Source organism: Euprymna scolopes, chromosome 23, assembly GCF_053919585.1.
Source record: "Euprymna scolopes isolate OS-2025 chromosome 23, ASM5391958v1, whole genome shotgun sequence".
NCBI classification, from domain to species: Eukaryota; Metazoa; Mollusca; class Cephalopoda; order Sepiida; family Sepiolidae; genus Euprymna; species Euprymna scolopes.
Window position 1 is genome coordinate 75,951,777 of NC_136504.1, and position 19,776 is coordinate 75,971,552.

General features: G+C 36.4%; 1 protein-coding gene across 6 annotated transcripts in view; it reads right to left on the reverse strand.

Annotated features, from left to right (window-relative positions):
• The window catches only part of LOC145246012 (catenin alpha-like), a 719,405-nt gene that overhangs the window by 605,495 nt on the left and 94,134 nt on the right, over positions 1-19,776 (reverse strand). For 4 of the 6 annotated variants that reach the window (XM_080107821.1, XM_080107822.1, XM_080107823.1 and 1 more), the window contains exons 2-3: positions 4,521-4,685; positions 481-639 (exon numbers count right to left, since the gene is read on the reverse strand). In XM_080107821.1, coding sequence (XP_079963947.1) covers positions 481-639; positions 4,521-4,685 — 324 coding nt within the window. The remainder of the gene's footprint in view (positions 1-480; positions 640-4,520; positions 4,686-19,776) is intronic. The other 2 variants (XM_080107826.1, XM_080107824.1) reach the window with 1 other exon arrangement.

Sequence of the window (19,776 nt, forward strand, 5' to 3'; positions counted from 1 at the left end):
GAGTGAGAGGAAATATAGATCACACATGGAAAAGGTAAACAAAGCATGCTAAGTATAAGAAATAATATTTAAGAAAATGCTAGCACTATTTAATTCTATTCTTAGAGAAAAGGTAATATTTTTTATCAATGATGCTGAAGACATCAGAATATTTAGAGAAATAGAAAATAGCGCCATGCTGTAGGAAATAAACAGCTACAATATGTAGTCAATAAATGTTCAGTGGAAGAGAACTCACCAGTGATGAGTTTGAAGGCATCCTTTAAGAAACAAGGGCTGGTTCAGAGAGATAAATAATAGGGAATCGATATTATGTACAATAAGAGAACAATAACAAAACAATAACAGTCCTTGGCCATTTGTTTTGATTTATGCTGGTAAAACTAGTTGGTAATAACAGATTGAATTCAAATTCAAATGGAATAATGACAAACGAGCATTGCTTGAGAATTAACAAATTAATATATAATTGTAACGCACCTGAAATGTGTACTGCAATAGGTGATTAGAAGCCAGTACTAACTGTTGATATACCTCAGCTGAGTTCTTAGCTGAATTCACATTCACTGACAACTGATACACTTTATCAACAGCTTCTTGAAGATGTTCACTTGCCTGTTTCATTTGGCCACTTACAACCTGGAGAAATAAAAAAGAAATATATTTTTTTAAAAATCAATGTAGATAACTGTTATGTTTTAATAATATATTGAAAAAGATTAATGGATGAAGTATGAAACCTTATACATTTATTAAAATAATTTACAAGTTGGAAGATAATTTAAAAGCTACCAAATGTGCGATAATTATCTGGTGTGTTCTCCTAGGCACGTTTATTAAATTAGAGCTATCTCCATGAATGCAATGTGTTCCCAAAGGCAAACAAATCTGCACCTTCATTAGACACAAAGGAGAAAAATTACATATATTTTAGAGTGAGAGCTTTACACCTCCTCGTTTAAGTCCTTAACTTTACCGAATGCACTTGTGGTTAACTGGAAGGGGATTTACTTGTGTCAAATTGCACTTTGACTAAATCTTGTAAGGTCTTACATTAACCTCATTTGCATTTGTCTTCATGAGAGGTGACAAAGATGATATTTCAAATGTATCCATTAATATGTCCAACAGAATGGTTGATCTGTTGTCAACTGAGCTGTCACTAATCTATCTGGGATATATTTGAGTTTTGTGCGATGTCAAGAATTGATTCCCAAATTTGGTTGGTGTGTGTCTGAAAATTATTTTGCTTTGTTAGGGTTGGAGTGTTGACTTCGTTGCTAGAGCCATAAAAGTTCAGTGTGGTATGAAGCTTTTGTTCAATAAGTGCTTCTGCTGCACCACTTGATGTTGTTTGATACAAAAGGAAGAAAGCATTTATCTCTTCTGTTATTCTCTTCCTCCTTGCTTTGAGTAGCACATAGCCACAAAATGATGAGTTTGGGCATTAGATTGAGAATCATAGGTTCGTGACTGCACATGTGTGATCTAAAATGAACTGCAAACTAGTTTGAATTATTTGAATGCGGACTGTGACGATTTGTTATCTGAGACTAGTGTCAATCAATCTCTGCATATTCGGGACCATGGTTAGATTATTTTATGCGTTAATGTAACATTTGGTAGCATTTTGAATGTCTCTATTTAATAGACCATACTGTGTGAAATTGAACAGCACACATCCATTAATGACAGTAAAGTTAGGAGCCCATGAATGTTGAAGAAACCTGCATACTTTTTATATTATTAGATCTATTTTTATTGATCCTTGTCAATGAAATTGTCTGGATACAGATGTAAATATGCATCATCTTCCATGCTGATGGCAACAATGATAGTGTCATTTGTAAATGAGGTGTGACAAGGCATCAGCCTGTCTGAATTCTGTTGCCTTACAATATTGTATGTTGAAACTGTAGCCCAGTAATGTGATTGCCCGCTACAGCAATCATCTATCTGAACATACTAGGATACATTTTTAAGCTAAATATTAAAAGTAGGTGTTTGTAATCTGTCAGAAAGTGTCACGTGGTGTTTGAAGAATATCTTATGGAATTTCTTCATAGGAAAAAATCAGTGCCACTACATCCTTTTCCACTCGACAATAGTTGTGTTTAGCAGGTGCCAAGAATCTGGCTGCACATATGATGGCTTTCTCAGTTCTATCTAAAATTATATGAGAAATCACTGCTTCCACATTGTGATTTTATACATCCTATGCCATTACTATCTTCTGATTTGAATGTGCAAATAGTAGGTTAAAGTAAATAAGGGATTTGATTTTGTCAAAATATTTCTGACTTCTGACAAGACCTATTTTCCTCTTTTGTCAACAGTTTATTGAATGGTGACTTAATTTGATATAGCAAAGGCAGGAAACTTCCATAGTAGCTTACCAAGCCAAGAAATGCATGTAAATTATTACTATTCAATGTGGGTGGCATGTCTTGCATAGTTGCCATATTAACAGGATATGGATGATGATCTTGATGACCGAAGATAATCCCAAATATTTTATGGAAGGTATATAAAACTGGCACTTTATTCTTAAATGCACAAAAACTTGCTAATCTATTTGTTAACTTCTGGTTGAACTGCCAGACAACAATAACGCCACCTAAGTACATAGCTGCATTGTCTACAGTGATAACTATTGTATCTATGATCTACTAAAATATTGTAGGGACTGTTTTTATCCCCAAAAGTAAACAAATCAATTGGAATAATCCATGATATATATTAGCACTTTCCTAGTACAATACAATGAAGACCCTGGAGAGTATTCTTTGGTATAAGAGTTTAACTTCAGGTGTGTCCAAGTTATGGAACACCCAAGTATAACGCAAGTTCCCCGGTGTGACCCTGTCAGCTAAAAAGTTCAATGGCTATCCTGGTCACTCAGAATAGCTGGTGTAATTCAATGGGTTGGCCTTGATTGTAATACATAGTGGTCAGAATCTGGTTATTTCTGTGAAGAAAAGAAAAGTTTGCAAAAAAAAAAAAAAAAAAAAAAAAAAAATGATATACTCTAGGCAAATGGGTGTGGAAATCTGTGAGTAACGTTTCTTTATTGCGGGTGTGGTTGGGCAGGTAGACTCTCTCCGTTGTTCCCTGAAAATCAATCAAGTTGACCTCTTTGGTCTTAACAAAAAATCGACAGAAACAATGGAAACGCCGATGCAGACAATCTCATTGTCAGGAAAAGAAACTGCTAACAAAGCTGTTATTTTATTCCCTTTTTGTAGAGGCATTAAAATATACAACTTGTCACAGAGGTGATGCAAGCGGGAGTGAGTAAAGCAAGCGATGTAATCCAAATGTAATAGGAACCATTTCTTCAGATCAGGGAATTTTAGCATTTTTAACCTGTGGGTCTTCACAAGTAGACGGTGATTAGATTGAAAAATTCACTCATGCCCCGCATTTTATCATTGGGTAGAGGGGGAGGGTTGACATGGCCTGACGTCCTATTCAGTCAACCATCTATTGCCTCGTCAAACCCAAACTCACCCTGATTGGGCAAATTTTGCCAACATGACATATGAATATTGATTAAGTAAATTTCCAACTGAAGGGTTCCCACATCGAGCAAGTTTTGAAATCTTAACCTCGGATTTGCATCTATCTTGACAAAACCCAAACAATAACTTAATATACTCAAAACAATTATTTTCTTATTGCATTAATATTAGTATTCAAATATTATCATTTCCAAATCTGCCCAGCCGAATTTAGATTCCCTTGCTTTGATTTGAGTTATCACAACCAGCAAAGGTCAGCTAGCAAACTGACTGAAATTGCTCAGTATTTTTGATAACAATAATCAGTTTTTCTTTTTACTGACAGTTTTGTGATGCACAGGTTCGCTCACATAGAGGTTATTGTGATTTTGACTTGGAGATAGATGCTGTCATTAATATAGTGAAATGGGCAATTGGTAACGGATATTGTTGATAGTGCTGCGTTGAGATTAGTTGGAAAAATCAGACAACTGAATTAAGCTATCGGCTCTCTTTATTACTACATTGGGTGTTGCCCACTATGAATATATAGTATAATGACCTTCATTTCCTCAAGTACTTTAAGTTCCCTGGCCACCAGTGGCAATGCAACATATGGCACAACTGTCTTGGGTTAGAAAACCAGTTTAGCAGTTTAAGGGACCATATAACCTCTGGCTGAGTGCATCATCCCAAATCATCATGGAGAAAATTGTTTGAACTCTTTGGTCTGGTCAATAATATCCAATTGAACAGCATGTTGTGAAGATTTACTGACAGTCTAGTTAAAAAAAAAAACTTGCTCAGTGGCGTCTTGTAGTTAGATTTATCCTTTTTTGCCATCTATGCATAAAAAATATTAATGCACTTTCACTTTTTAGAAATTTCAAGTCTTATTGTAAATTCCATTACCCTTGATTAGAATTACAATGGAAGCAAATACTCTCAACAAATTCTAATATATAACATTTATAGACTTTCTTTCATAAAGAGTCAAAACTAGATCGTTTTAATACTTACCCTATCTTCAGTTTTGTTAATGCATTCTTTGGCAACTTGAATCAAACTTTCACCTGTCTCGCAAACATCATTCAAACAAACTGAAGCATTTGAAGGGGGCAACAAAATGGAAAGATCATCCGAAAACGATGAAAGTTGAGCATTTGATTCTATCAATTTGGATAACTGGAAATAAACAAGAATCCATTTCAATTAGCAATATCACACCATTTTTTTTCTTTAGATCGAATAAACTAAAATCAAGCATTATTGAAAAGAGCATAAAAAACAAAGAAATAATATTTTTAGTTTTTTTAAATTGGCCCATTAGAAGTTATAACCATTTAAAGTATCAAAAAATGTGTGATTCACTTTGCCTTAAGTCAGTCCTATTCAAATGCATATAAGATTGTGATGGTAAGAAATTTGTACAATTTACAGACTAACCCATCTTTAAAAATTGTATCTTCAGATCCTTTTAAGATATGATGAAATTTTGAACATATTATCATAATACCACAAAGGTTCAGTTGGCGTTATTTACATAATTTACTTGGTAACTTATGGACTAATTAGCATACTAATTAGCATATTTCAGTTTCATTTTAACAGCTTGAAGTAGAAACATCATAGAAACAGTTAAGAAAAATGGTAAGTAAGGCTTTATCATCATAGGAAGTATTATTTTGATGGACATTATCATTTGCCATTATAACATGAAAAATCAAAGATGGCAACCAGGAAATCCAAGATGGCAACTGAGAAATCTAAAATGGCCATCATGACACGATTCAAAGAAATTATGGTATTGGTACTCTTGCATAATTTGACCCGAATTCTTGTGATTTCCTGTCAAGCCCGGATCGGACGAGACCGGCAATCATCGGTGTCAGCCGAGCGTTGTTCAAATGTTGAAATGCTAATTCGACTTTAAAAAGTTTTTTTCTTTTTTTTCATGTTTTTAGTAATTTTTTATTTTATGATTAGTTATTTTTAATGATTTATTTATTTTGCATTTTTTTTTTTTGTACTTCAATTTCTGGGAGTTTGTTTAGCCAATAAAAAAGCGATATGTAAATGAAAGCAGACAACATTCGAATTGAAAGAAATTGACTGAACCCCCAAAAAGCTGACAAACAACTATATTTTCAGATTCGCCAAACAGAAAAAAATGACAGGCAAGGAAATAAATCTGTGCATGCTAGAAAAACAAATGGAAACGCCGATGCAGACAATCTCATTGTCAGGAAAAGAAATTGCTTTCCTAAAGAATGAGGTGCATACTGTACCAATTGTAAACACAAATGTTTACTAAAAAAAAAAAAGATTGTGCGTAAAGGATGGCTTCTCCTGGCAGTGTATCAATGGACAATGTAGACAATGCGCACAGGATCGTTAACTTTCTGAGAGAAATTTCTCAGGAGTATTTTCTGAGGAATCCCCGGCAGATAGGAGGCCCAGAGCAGACTGTAGAAATTGATGAATTTCTATTCAACCAAAGAAAACATAACATAGGGAGAATCCTTGAACTGCTCTGGGTCAAAACAGCGTAACAAGCAAGAATGTGGAACCAGCCGGGAGCACCTGGGTACATATTTACTTGAATTTATGTGGAGACAAAAATTTGGAAACAATCCTTTTGTCTCCATCATAAATCACATTTCCGAAAGCTACCCGGTTGGGGGGGGGGGGCTTCCTTCCATTTCCTCTACCCCATCACCTCCCACTTTGCTGTCGATGGCCGATCCAACAGTCAACCAAAGTAAAAGATTCCTAAGGAAATATTCTCATCTCAAGAAAGTTATTCCGCCAGCAATTAACAACCGTTAAAAAAAAAGAAAAAAAAGTTTTTCTATTTCTGTGTAAGCCCCCCCCCCCCCCACCTAAAAAAAAAAACCCTGACTGAACAAAAAAAGTCTTGAAAATAAAAAACAAGAAAAAAAATATGGTTAAAGAAAAACAAAAAACTTGTACTTACACCTAACATTTATATGGGTAAACAACCTCTTCTTGAAGATAACAATAACTTGATGTTGATAAATATTTTGCAAAAAAAAAAAAATAAATAAATACTAAAATAAATCAAATAAACATATTTGCTTTTTTCAAGGTAGGTTTTTTGTTTTTTTTGATAATTTGCATTTGTATCTTTTTTTTTTTTTTCGGTTTTGCTTTTTTCCTTAGTCTGCGCCTGTTATGCCGCTCATCTGTCACCGATGATTGCCAGTCTTGCCCGATCCGGGCTTGACGGGAAATCACGAGAATTCGAGTCAAATTATGCAAGAGTACCAAAATTATTAACAAAATATGGCTTTTAGCATATCAAATTAAAGGAAATTTTATACAGATCAAAATTATTTTCAAGTATATTAAACTAATTAGCATAATTAAGTTTCATTTAATGGCTTTAAGTAGAAACATCATAAAAACAGTTAAAAAAATGGGAGGTAAGGCTTTATCATCATGTGAAATATTATTCTGATGGACATTATCATTTGTCATCTTTACTCCATGAAAAATCTAAGATGGCAACCAGGAAATCCAAGACACAATTCAAAGAAATTAACAAAATATGGTTTGGAGCATATTAAATGAAAGGAAATTTTGATAGATTACAATTATGTTTTCAAGTATATTAAACTAATTAGTATAATTAAATTTCATTTTAACGGTTTCAACTTACCGTGACAGTTATCGGGTGAGTTTCTACCACTATTTTGTATAATTTTTTATTTTTAAGTTATTGTCGAGACTTCAACAGACATTGTGACCATTTTAGAATTCTGTTGCACTAAAGGTGTATGTTTTTATGTACTTATGAGTCACTGCTCATCAAGTTCTACAGGTCACTCGCAAGTAAGAGTTGATGAGTTTGTCAGGATGACAGTGAAACAACAATGTGAGAATTAACAACAATAGTTGAGATAAGCCAGAAATTAGATTATTTCAAGAAAAATTTGTTAACATTGGATTTGAAAATCACCATGCTAGAATAGTGGAAAGCATCTCTGTGGTTCTACTAAAACATTTCTCTATTGATTAGTAAAGGCCTCTCCAATCTCCTGTCTTCAAAGTAAAAGCCATAGAAGAATGCCTCAGCCACCAGTATCCTGTAAGGCATCATGGGCCGCCACCCATGTCATACAAGTGGGCCAGTTTTTGTATAGGATTGCAGTCAGGCAAATATTGTTGGAAGTAGTAGAACAAATTAATAATTAACAGATTAATCAGATAAAATACCAAACTTCACTGTTTTAATCATTGGCAGCCATAATATTTTCAAGAAATAGAGATGAATACTAGAATTCTTTCAGTCAACCAAAAGATTCCCAAGCAACACCAGGTAAGGAGAGTTAGTAATAATTTGTTCTGCTTTGTTTAGTCAGTTTCAAGCTAATTAACTGGCAATGGAAAAATGCTTCTGGGTCATCAATTGATACCAGACACCATAACATTCTGCGCGGGACACGGCACACACTGCTACTTAATTTGACACTCATAGTCTTTAAATCAGTATTAAGTACATTTCTCCTACCTCCAAACTATGCACAAACGCGTGTACCAAGATGGCCACCAGCAATAACATAAGAAATGACATTGCTTAATATTTGGAAAGCTACTTATTTGCAGAAAATTTAAATGTGATATTAGTTTTCAGCATACCGAAAAACTTTAAAAGGTTTTTAAAGAAAAATGTTAAGGTGGAAACAAGGTAAAAATTTACAAAATGCATCACAATGAAATTCTTTATCAAACCGCTTAATTATTATTATTATTGTTGTTGTTGTTGTTGTTATTGCTATTTATTATTATTATTATTATTATTATTATTATTATTATTTAGACATCCTCAGTTAAAAATAAATAAAACGGGTTTGTTTTACAGATTCAAAAAAATGGTCTTGACTTCTGATCAGTGCAAGTTGTCAGCACGAATGACAATTTATGTTATTTTTCCACTGTGAACTGTATAGATAGATGTATAGAGTTCACATGGTCCAATAATGTTTGAACATCTTTCTGGTGGGGTCTGAATATGGTTGTATCATCTACATGTCATAGCCATATTGTTGGCTTTAGTGGTATTAATCCTAATGCTATTTCCTCAAAGTATTCCAGATATATTATAATTCAATAACTTGAGTTTTATTTCTTCCGCCCGTCACACCAATAATTTCCTGGGTAAGGTTAACACTTTTGTCTAAACTTCCACACTTCTGTACACGTAACGCACCTTCTCTCAACTCCCAACATACTTCTGCTAATTCAACTTATTTCTTCGAAATCCAACTTCAAAATGAACATCCCTCTAAAAAATCAACCCTCTTTTATCTCAAACCAGGAGCATCTCATTTGCATATCAGGTGGTCACATTGCAGGCATATAAAGAGATAAGGCAGCCATTTTTGTTTCTTTCTTCTTCATTCATTTCATTCCATGACTGACCCGTTGAATTATGCACACATGCTAATTAGGTAAGTCGCACATTTCCCTACACTCCCCCCTGATCTCATGATCACACACAGGGCAGGGGGGCAGGGATCTTTGTTGGGTACTTCTTCGAAGAATCGGGGGAAGCACTTCTTCATTGCCATCTTCCTCATTACCACCGTTATTGCCACCAGTCTGTTCCATTATCCCCTGTTGTGGTTCCCTACGTGGTGTTTCACAATCAGGGCAAGGGGGCAGTATCCGTCTTTGCAGAGTATTCCTTCGAATAATCAGAGGCATCACTTCCTCGGTTCCATCTTCCTCAGTATGTTTCATCATTCCCTCTCGTGGTGCTATAGGCGGTGTTTCACAATCACGGCGGGTGAGCAGTATTCGTCTTTCTCGGGTACTTTGATGAGGAACTGGTGGTATTACTTCCTCATGTCCATCGTCCTCATCACTATTGCCACTAGTATGTTCCATCATTCCCTCATCTGGTTCTGTAGGTAGTGTTTCTATGCTCACCTGTAGGGGCAGTAGGCGATCAGGATCATCCCTGAACTGTATGTGATCTTCCTTATTATCCTCAGAATCAGAAGAGGTATAACAGGGGTGGATATCTTTTACATGATGTGGTACACCATTAATCAACATGGTCTGAGGACTAATGATTTTGTCTATTTCTCCTCTGCAAAATTTTACAGTGCACCCAGCATTTGGGGGTATTACCCAAACACGGTCTCCCACTTGATATGGTGTATTGACAACGCTAATCACTGATGGTGTGACATTAATTCCTTTTATACGCTGTTCATAGCGGTAAATCCCATTAGCTGGTGCAGTTTCTGGTGTTGCATCGTCCTTTGGTGCCTCATTATACCAGTACACAGCTTCTGGAATAGAACACTGTGTCCTGGCCGCAATTCTTTTAATGGTGCGGTGACACCGCTCCGCTATACCGTTGCCTTCAGAAAAATATGCACATTGGTAATGCATTCTAATCCCCCATTCCTGCGTAAATTTCTGAAATTCTTGACATCGAAACATAGTGGCGTTATCAGTCAGAATTTCCAGCGGGGCACCACGTTCAAAAAAGACAGCTCTCAACTGTCGTATAATGCTAGATGCATCCTGTCGTGTCAACAGGCGCCATATCGTGAAACGTGTCGGACCACAATCTGTCAAGGTCAAAAAATGTCTGCCCTCATAATGCGTTACATCCATTCCTACTCGATACCAGTTGTCCTCCACCTCAAGCTTCCCTTTTTGCCATTGGGATGGTGCCGGATCAATTCGCTGGACACTCTTCACACGAGCGTATAGCTGCCTTGATTGATGCTCTTGTAGTTGAAGGGCACACTCTTCGGACAAAATATGTTGTCCTCCGAATTCCGGGATGTCCACTCTGCTGATGTATTGTACGGATCTGGTCAGGTGTTAATTGATCTGTTACGGCCGCGCATGTCTGTTGTGGAGGATCAGATCCCTGCCTCATTACATCAATCCACCTCTTTGGTACTCTAGTCAAGCTATCAGCCAAATTCTGCATCGATGAAATTAAGGTAATGTCCACCTGCAACCTGTATTCATCAACTATAAGCTTTATTATTGCCAGTCTCCTTCGTACTAACATCTCACTTGCAGCTCTAGTCTTAACTCGAGCCTTTCCAGTCAAGGTGTCGATCAACCAGTGGTAAACACACGAGTCAGTGTGGAGATGCACAACCTTAGCCTGCCATTGCAATGCAAGATTAAGCCCTTTTAACGTGGCATCAAGTTCTGCCAAATTTATATGCTGGGCATCATTTTTCGGACGAAGCCAGCACGCATCTTCCACAACAGCACCCAACTGTTCCAACACGACACCTATAGCCAGTGAACTTGCGTCAACCCATGCATTCAGTTCGTTTCCACATACTTGCCACTCACCCTCGGCAGGGTCGTTTCTTTGTACTCTGGACAACATTTCAGCCATCATTTGCTAGAGAGAATCCTCATCCACCATGTCATCCCATCCTTTGGTTACTGCAGTTACTCGTCTTTTTAACACTCCTGTTGCCGATCGGAACCATCCACAGACAGGTAGATGTCCTACTAATTTACCGCAAATAGAAAACACACTACGTCTTGTCAATACACTGGGTAACTCTGGAATTGCGCTTCCTCGCTTCCATCGCAAAGTATTGCCCTTCTCATAGACCTCTAGGCCTAACACGGGCACCCTGTCCTTTAGGCACTTAGGGTCTTTGCTTATTAACCCAAACGATTCCAGTTTTGCTCGAACCACATCTGCAGGCATTATATCCTCATTAACATAGATGTCGTCAATGTAAGCTGAAGCAGCATCAAAATAGTTTTAATAATAGTTGTCATTATTAAGGGTGCTACGTTTAGGCCAAAACCTAAACATGTTAAACAATATCGTTTTCCCTTGATTATCACTGTCTGAAATGGCCATAATGACTCATGGACACGTATTTGCAGGTAGGCTCTCTTCAAATCCAGCAGTGCTACGTTACTCCCTTTCTGACGCCACTCTCTTAGTTTAGCAGCGCACACATCTGCGTTTCCAGTGAAAGCATCAACATGTTGAGTCAATTCTTGGTAATCCATTACGGGCCGAATTTTGTCTTTAATAGGTTGTTCAACAGCCATGAGTGGAATTAATCCTTTAGGTGGTCCCAGACGTTCCTGTGGGTACGGTATTAACCATCCATTATCAATCCACATCTGAAGTTCTTCATATGCGGCCCTATTCTTTGTGGAAACTGCATACTCTGGAATGGTGTTGCACAGCCGATCTGGTGCCTGGCTCATAGTCCATTTTCACTTTGCAGTCCACGCCTTTTTGTTGTCGTCAAACGTAGCACAGAAGTCCTTTTCTTCAACAGACATGGCTGTACAGACTTCTTTTCCTTCTCCAAGCATTACACCTCCAGTCGCTGTGATTATGACACCTCCTAGTGCTTGTATTGCATCAATTCCAATCAACATGTCATAGCCAAGGGGTTTTTCTTGCATCACCAGAACATCAACTTTGGCTGTGTCACCCTTCTCAGTACAGATCGTGACTGTCCCTTCACCACAACATGCTCGGGATAAACCATTGATCATCATAATACTGACTGGTTGCTCCCGGCACATATGACAGTAATGTGCACTAACTATAGACCGGGAACACCCCGTGTCTATGAGTGCTGAACACTGCACATCGTCAATTTTAACACCAATGACCGGTAATTCTGTGTTTATTGGTTGGCAAGGGGCAAGGGTGGCGATAGTACCTTGCCCCCAACGTCATTTCCCGAACAGTTGCGAGATATGTGCCCATACTTATTGCAGCGATAGCATTGTACTGTTCTTTGTGCTCGTGGATATACACACCTCCTATCACTCCAGCAATCCTTAGCAAAATGATTGGCCTCCCCACCTTTATAGCACACTGGGCCTACACGCTTATTACTACCTGGGAGAGAATCTACATTGCTTCCATGCGGTTCGACTGTTGCATGTTGAATACTAGTTGCTACTGCAATTGGCTCCTGTTCCTTACAGATGTTTCGAGCTCGGGCTAATAACTCGTCTGTTGTCAATTCATCACGATGCCCGCAACAGTTTGCTGACCTCCTCAGGTAAGCCTACTAAAAAGGCACATCTTAATATCTTATCGTTAACCCCACCAAATGGTACCGACTAGTGGTGGGACGATTAATCGGAATCGGAATCGTTAATCGTAAGAATCGTGTATTTTGGGAGGTATCGGAATCGGAATCGCATCGTTAAAAAATACCTTAATTTTCCGATTCCTTCATTACGATTCTTTTAGTCTGATGTTGAAAAAAAGAAAAAAATTTCCTGATATTTCTAACCGCAAGAGAGAAATGTAGCATGTTATAAAAAGAAACCAAAGAAATTCATTATTAACAGGGCAATGCTTAGTGCCCCTCCCTTACAAGGTTCATTCATTCAGATCTATTGTAATCAAAACTACAAAAGAGTTAACTTGAAAAGAAGTATGCAGGGCTCTACATTGCGAGTAAAAATAAAAAAAAACGCTTATCTTTTTGGCGATTGTTTTTTTTTTACTGACAAATCTTCTAATACTGAATGAAAATGCTTTTTCAACTTATATTTTCTTAAAATAAAACGAGCAAAGTCAAATTATTTAAACAGTAAACGGTTTAATAGAACAATGTACTTTTTTTTCTTTTTTTAAAAGAGGGCTTTTGAAAGAAATATCTCTAAAATGAAATTGATCACGTTGTATTATTTCGCAAAGTTTTGACAGTAGTCGGCTTCTTTTGAAGTTTCAAAAAAATCGACCCCATACCTATCTCTTCCAAACCTAAAGTTATTAAATAACCTCTTCGTTAATTCAAGGGTAATTAATTCAATTCAGTCAAGTTTTTTTTTTAATTTCATTGCAATAAAATCCATTTTTTAATTTTTTTTCTCCAGAAAGATAAAACCCTGAATTTGATTATATTAAAAGCAGAATAATATAATCTTTTTTCTAGAATTTTAAATTGAAAATTAAAAGTGTTTTGCGCAGTTTTTTGCCGAACGAAAAAGAAATTAATATATATATTTTTAAAAGGTTTTGTAATCAATTAATTTTTATGTCTAAATAATATTTACGATTAATTAAATAATTTCATTTTAAAAAGTATTTATAAATAGAATTTTACTTAAGACTTATAGTTTAGCAATATTGAACCGCATCAACCATGTGTGAATTGAACACAGTCAACCAAAAAAAAAAAAATTCAAAAGAAAATGCATATTTGCATTTCATTATGTAAACTTTTATACATTGGTTTCAAAAATTAAATTCTATAAGTTTTTTTTTGTTAACTACCGCTTGGTACAATTTACCGCCCCATCCCTTTATATTTTTTTCTTTTTGTCTTTGTTAGCGGATTTTTTTTTTTTTTTTTACACAGTGATCACCACTTATCAAGGCCCGGAAGCCACTCAGGGATAAGGGTTATTGCAAGTACATTACGTTGGTGTGGAGATTTGATGAAGTGTTTAATTAGGGGGGCGGTTCATTAGGAATTTGTTAACATTGGACTTGAAGACATCCAAGTTGTAGTCCGGAGGGAAGCAGGCAGACGGAACAGAGTTCCACAGGCGTGCAGTTCTAAGAAAGAAGCTTTGTTCATGGAATCCGCGTTTTGATTTAGGCAGAGATATAGAGTGGGGGAAATTTTTCACAGTGGATTCAGCTAGATGGGTGTTTTTCGTGAAAGATTGGCGAGGGGGGACCAGGGATTGGAGTTCAGACGAGCACCTGCCATGAAAATAATGATAAAACAAGGATAGGCTCGCAACGTCTCTTCTGTGGGAGAGAGGTTGCAGGGTAGAGAAAAGAGCATCCCCCACTAAACCTCAAAGTCTATTTTGTACTCTGTCAAGGCATGATAGGCTGTTTTTGGCAGCTTCTGCCCAGATATGGCAACAGTATTCCATCCTTGGACGTACTTGGCTTTTATATAGATAGAGAATTGCATCAGTAGTGAGATATCTTCTGGAGTGGTAGAAGGATCCCACCATCTTTCCAGCGACCTTGGCAACAGACTTGATGTACGTGTTCCATTTCAGATCAGGAGTAAAGGTCAAACCCAGAAGCTTGTCAAAACACGGGGCCTCACCCAGACGAGAGCCATCCATCACAATTGATGCCAGCTGGGGATCAGAGCGTTGATGATGTAAGGATAGGAGTTTGGTTTTGGATGCATTAAAGGTAACTAGCCACATCTTCCCCCACTGAACCACGCGCTCGAGATCAGAGGAGAGAGAATCCGAGAGAGCTTTGTCATTTACAGCCTTTGATGTGTTGCTGTAGATGGTCGTGTCATCAGCATAGATGTCAACGAATGATTTAAGTATGTGTTTAGGGAGGTCATTGATGTAGATCAGGAAGAGGGTTGGGCCCAGGATTGAACCCTGAGGGACTCCAGCATTTATATTGCAGGCCTCCGATTTTTGTCCATCTACCACTACTCTTATGAGCCTATCGGAGAGAAATGATTTAATGATTGAGAAAACATTTCCAGTTATACCGTAGCTGGAAACCTTGTGAAGTAGACCCTTATGCCATACCTTGTCGAAGGCCTTTGATATGTCAAGAGCAATTGCCCTAGAAAGGAAGCCTTTGTCAAGAGATTCACTAATCCTGTGGGATATAACCGTCAGCACATCTGCGGTAGATCTTGCAGAGCGGAAACCATATTGTGTGTCACTAAGAAGGTTATTCCTGCTGAGGTGATTGACTATTTCTCTATTTAATATGGATTCCAGCAACTTACTCATAACACACAGAAGACTTATTGGTCTGTACTGAGAGGGAGAGGACTTATCACCTGAATTCTTAAATACAGGGCAAACTGATGAGGTCTTCCAGGGGGTCGGAAAGCATTTCTCCTTAAGGCAGCGCTTAAATAGTTTCGTAAGTATGGGAGCAAGTTCTGGTTGAAGCTTTTTTAACTCTATAATTGGGATGCCATCAGGGGCAGTTGCCTTACTAGAATCTAGGTTCTTGATTAGCTTGGCGACCTCATGCACGGATATTTGTATATTACCTAGCTTGTTCTGTGTTGTAGGAGGAAATATGGGGAGTTGATGGCCTTCGTCGCATAGGGTAGAATTAGCTGCAAAGTTCTTTGCAAATAGTTTGGCCCTGTCTGACGCTGACGAGATGACCTCTGGTCCATTGATAATGGTTGGGATAGAACGCACAACGCCAAAGTCCAAAAAAGTCTTGCATGGAAACTTTTTGAAGTTGATCAAGATGATGAGTTGAAAGTCTGTCAAATTAAAATATCGCGAGGAATAAAACCATCTAACATGACCACAACCAACATGTTAAAACATTTAACTATGAAGCATCCAAATAAATTGGAGGAGCAAAATAAAAAGAAAAGGAACAAAAAATTACCAACTAGTCACTCAGAGCAGTTTTATTAGTGAGGGTCGAAATCGCAGTGTCTTTTTTTTTTTTTTTTTTTTTTTTTTTTTGCCTACGTCACCATCTAGGTGTCACCAATTTTTTTTAACCCTCCTTAACTTCAAAGAGTAAATATAATATATACAACTAAAAAAATAATTTTAAAAAATGCTGATTCTATTCATGAAAAATTCTTTTAACTAGAAATTAAAACTTAGGTAAAGATAGCTGACTGACAGCAACAGGAGCACTGAACCACGTGGAAAGGTGTGGGGGGAGGAAAAAAAGGAAATTAAATGATAATAAATTATGATAACCGTCTTTGAAAGGCACTAAACTCCTAAAATTTACTTCGTTAAAATTTTAGGCGGTACTCCCCGGCGATTTTAAAGCACTCTCTCTTTCCAAAAAAAAGAAAAAAAAAAAGATTTAATTTTTAAGTTTGGGAAAGATATATTTATTATAACCGAATTCTTGTATGAAGACTGGATCTACTTCATTGGACGTTAATTTGTGAGATAAGTAATTTTTCAATGTTTAATATATTTTTAAAGTTTCAATTATCAATTAAATTTTTTTAATTGCGTTTATTTTTCAATTTATTTAAAAAAAAAACAGGGTTTTAAATGTATTTTTCAAGGTAACAAGCTTCGAAAGAAGTCTAATAAAAAAAAATCACTTAATTTTTAATTTCGACAACCCTGAAAATTTAACTTTTAAAAAAATATTGAAATGTGACATTTTTTTATTTAACATTTCTATTAGTTCAATTAATTTTCTTTCAATAATTCATTTCACTCAACAAACTTCACCATTTTTTTTTTTATCTTTTTCTGTAATTTTGGTAATTATCTTTGCTCAGTTTTATCTAGTATTTCATTTGTTTTTTTTATAGTGGTATCATTTTTATATGTGTTCCTTTGATATACCCTATTTCAAAATTAGTTTGGCTAAACTTATTCTTCACGTTAGAAACAATGTGTAAAAGCAATGAAAAAGTAAGAAAAAATAATAGGTGTTAACTACTCCTTGTGAATTATGGAGGTCTTAAGAACTGCCGTCACAAATACAATTATCAATAGCCAAACAAAAAATCGTTTTTGAAGTTCCTTTAATTGTAACTTTTCGCTATACCTACCTTTTTAGTATAAAACAAAAACTTTCGATTAATGGTATTTCTCATATATGGTCGTTAACTTTGGAAAGGTTATTTTGTATCTACGGCGCCATGTCACATGGTATATTGTTTTTTTTTTTTCATTACGCACGTTCATTTATAAATTATTAAATTAAATATTTATCTTTTTTATATTTAATTAGTATATATTTTCTTTCTCTTCCGCTATATTTTTTTTATTTAATTCATTAAATCTGTTAATTATGAGGACCAAAATAATGAATCGTGTGTATTTATTCTCTAATTTTCTTGTTTTTGTTCTGTTATATAAATTCTATTTTATTTGTTTTTTCTCTGAAGGATAAATTCTATTTTCTTTGAGTTTTTTTTCTGTATTCCAATTAAGTAAAATAAATTTTCTCTAAAAAAAAATTTTGCTAATTTTTCCGTTTAGTTTATTATATAATAATTTTATTTAAATCAAAACACGACGGTGTAGACATAAAATATATCTTCTAAAGTTAGGGAACATATTTGGGAACTACCGACCATAAGTATAAAACTACCTGGTATATTTCAAAACAATAATTCCCTAGGAATCGGAATCGGAATTGTACCTGGTATCGGAATCGTTAATCAATATTTTCCTGGAATCGGAATCGGAATCGGAATCATATAAAAATTAGGAATCGTCCCAACACTAGTACCGACAACTTTCGTAGGTCGGCTAGGTACACATCAACAGTTTCCTTGGGGTGAAGTCGCCGGCTCGTGAACTGTTGCCATGCAACAAACGGATCTGTACCAAACGCTGTATACAGGCTGTGTTTGATTGTATCCCAGTCTGGTTCATCCCCGAGTTGCTGGTAGACTGCATAGGCCCCTCCGGTTAACCTCAAAGGAATGACTGTGGCTGGTTCTTTAATTCTGCACAGTGTACAGAACTTTTCAGCCTTTTCCACCCATTCAACGACAGACGGTCCAGTGGTAGATCCATCAAACTCAGGTATCAAGTGAAAGTCGAATCTGTCCATTTTCTGCCTGTCAAGTCACCGCACACCAAGAGCCGAAATAGCTTATAATTCAATAACTTGAGTTTTATTTCTCCTGCCCGTCACACCAATAATTTCCTGGGTAAGGTTAACACTTTTGTCTAAACTTCCAAACTTCTGTACATGTAACGCACCTTCTCTCAACTCCTAACATACTTCTGCTAATTCAACTTATTTCTTTGAAATCCAACTTCAAAATGAACATCCCTCTAAAAAATCAACCCTCTTTTATCCTCAACCAGGAGCATCTCATTTGCATATCGGGTGGTCACATTGCAGGCATATAAAGAGATAAGGCAGCCATTTTTGTTTCTTTCTTCTTCATTCATTTCATTCCACGACCGACCCGTTGAATTATGCACACGTGCTAATTAGGTAAGTTGCACATTTCCCTACATATACATCCTTACAACCACTAAGATGGACTTGTCCATTAGGCATATAACCAGCAAGTCTAGAGCACTCAATGAGAGCTATCCGGGATGTCGTGCAGAGACGACTCCGCACGGATTTACTAACCTTTTCTGTACCACTAACCCTTGCTTGATATAAATGTTCTTCTTATTCTCACCAAGTCGTCGTGTTCATACTTTCACCTTTTTCGGCTCCACTACAATGGTGACAAGGATGTAAAAAAAAAAAAAAAAAACACTTTTTTTTTAAAAGAACTCGCGCGCAAAACTTTCAAACGTACAAAATGGTCAATTGCAAACTTTCTAAGTTACAACACAAAGCCACAAAAGTTCAACATCAGAAAAAAAAAAAGAGACTACAACACTTCTACTCAAAGAAATTGTAAGTAGAATTTCTTTTTTCATGCTTTGCTAAAAAAAAGAAAATAAAAAAGTAATCTTGTTTTAATTTGCCGCAGAATGTGTTGACCCAATTGTTTATGCCAATTACACATGGACTTTATGTTGTAAGATTTGTTTTTTCTTCTGTTACTAAAATTTTGGGAAATGAATTCTTGTTTTATGACAAAGTGGTTATTGTTGACCGACTAGTTGTTTGTTTGAACAGTACCAAGAAGAAGAAAAGAAAAAGAAACAGTTGTGATAAAAAGCCAAATATTCTTTTTAAATGCTGGGAGGCCATTTTTTGTTTTTGATGATTTGAAAATAAAATTTTTTTTCTCCCTCCCCATTTATTTTTGCAACGGCACGCACACGGAAAAGAAATGATCCCTGTGTCATATTTTTAACATCGTTCATTGTTTTGTATGCTTTTAACAATTCTCTTTCCTTTTGTTACTGTCTAAATACCTGTACTTCTTGATGAAGTGCTCGAGGATGAATTTGGAGATGTGCCAAGAAGATGAGTAAAAGTTTTTTACACAGGATGAAACCTGGGTCCATCACTATGATCCAGAGACCAAAGTCTAGTCAATGTAGTGGAAGCACTTGGACTCACAACCTCCAAAGAAGGCAAGGTCATGCTCACAGTCTTCTGGGACCAGGACGGAGTAGTGATGACAGATTTCCTGGCAAAGAGTACCACAATTCAAGAATCTATTATGCTTCACTTTTGCGGAAATTAAGGGAAGCTATCAAAATCAAGAGGCGGGGCAAGATCAGAAAAAGTACACTCCTCCTGCAGGACAACGCTCCGGTGCACAGAGGCATGGGCGTGTGGTTATGAAATCCTCCCCCATCCTCCCTACTCTCCTGACCTTTCATACTCTTATGACACTATTGGTGTCATGAATGCATGCAGCAAGGTGCATATTGC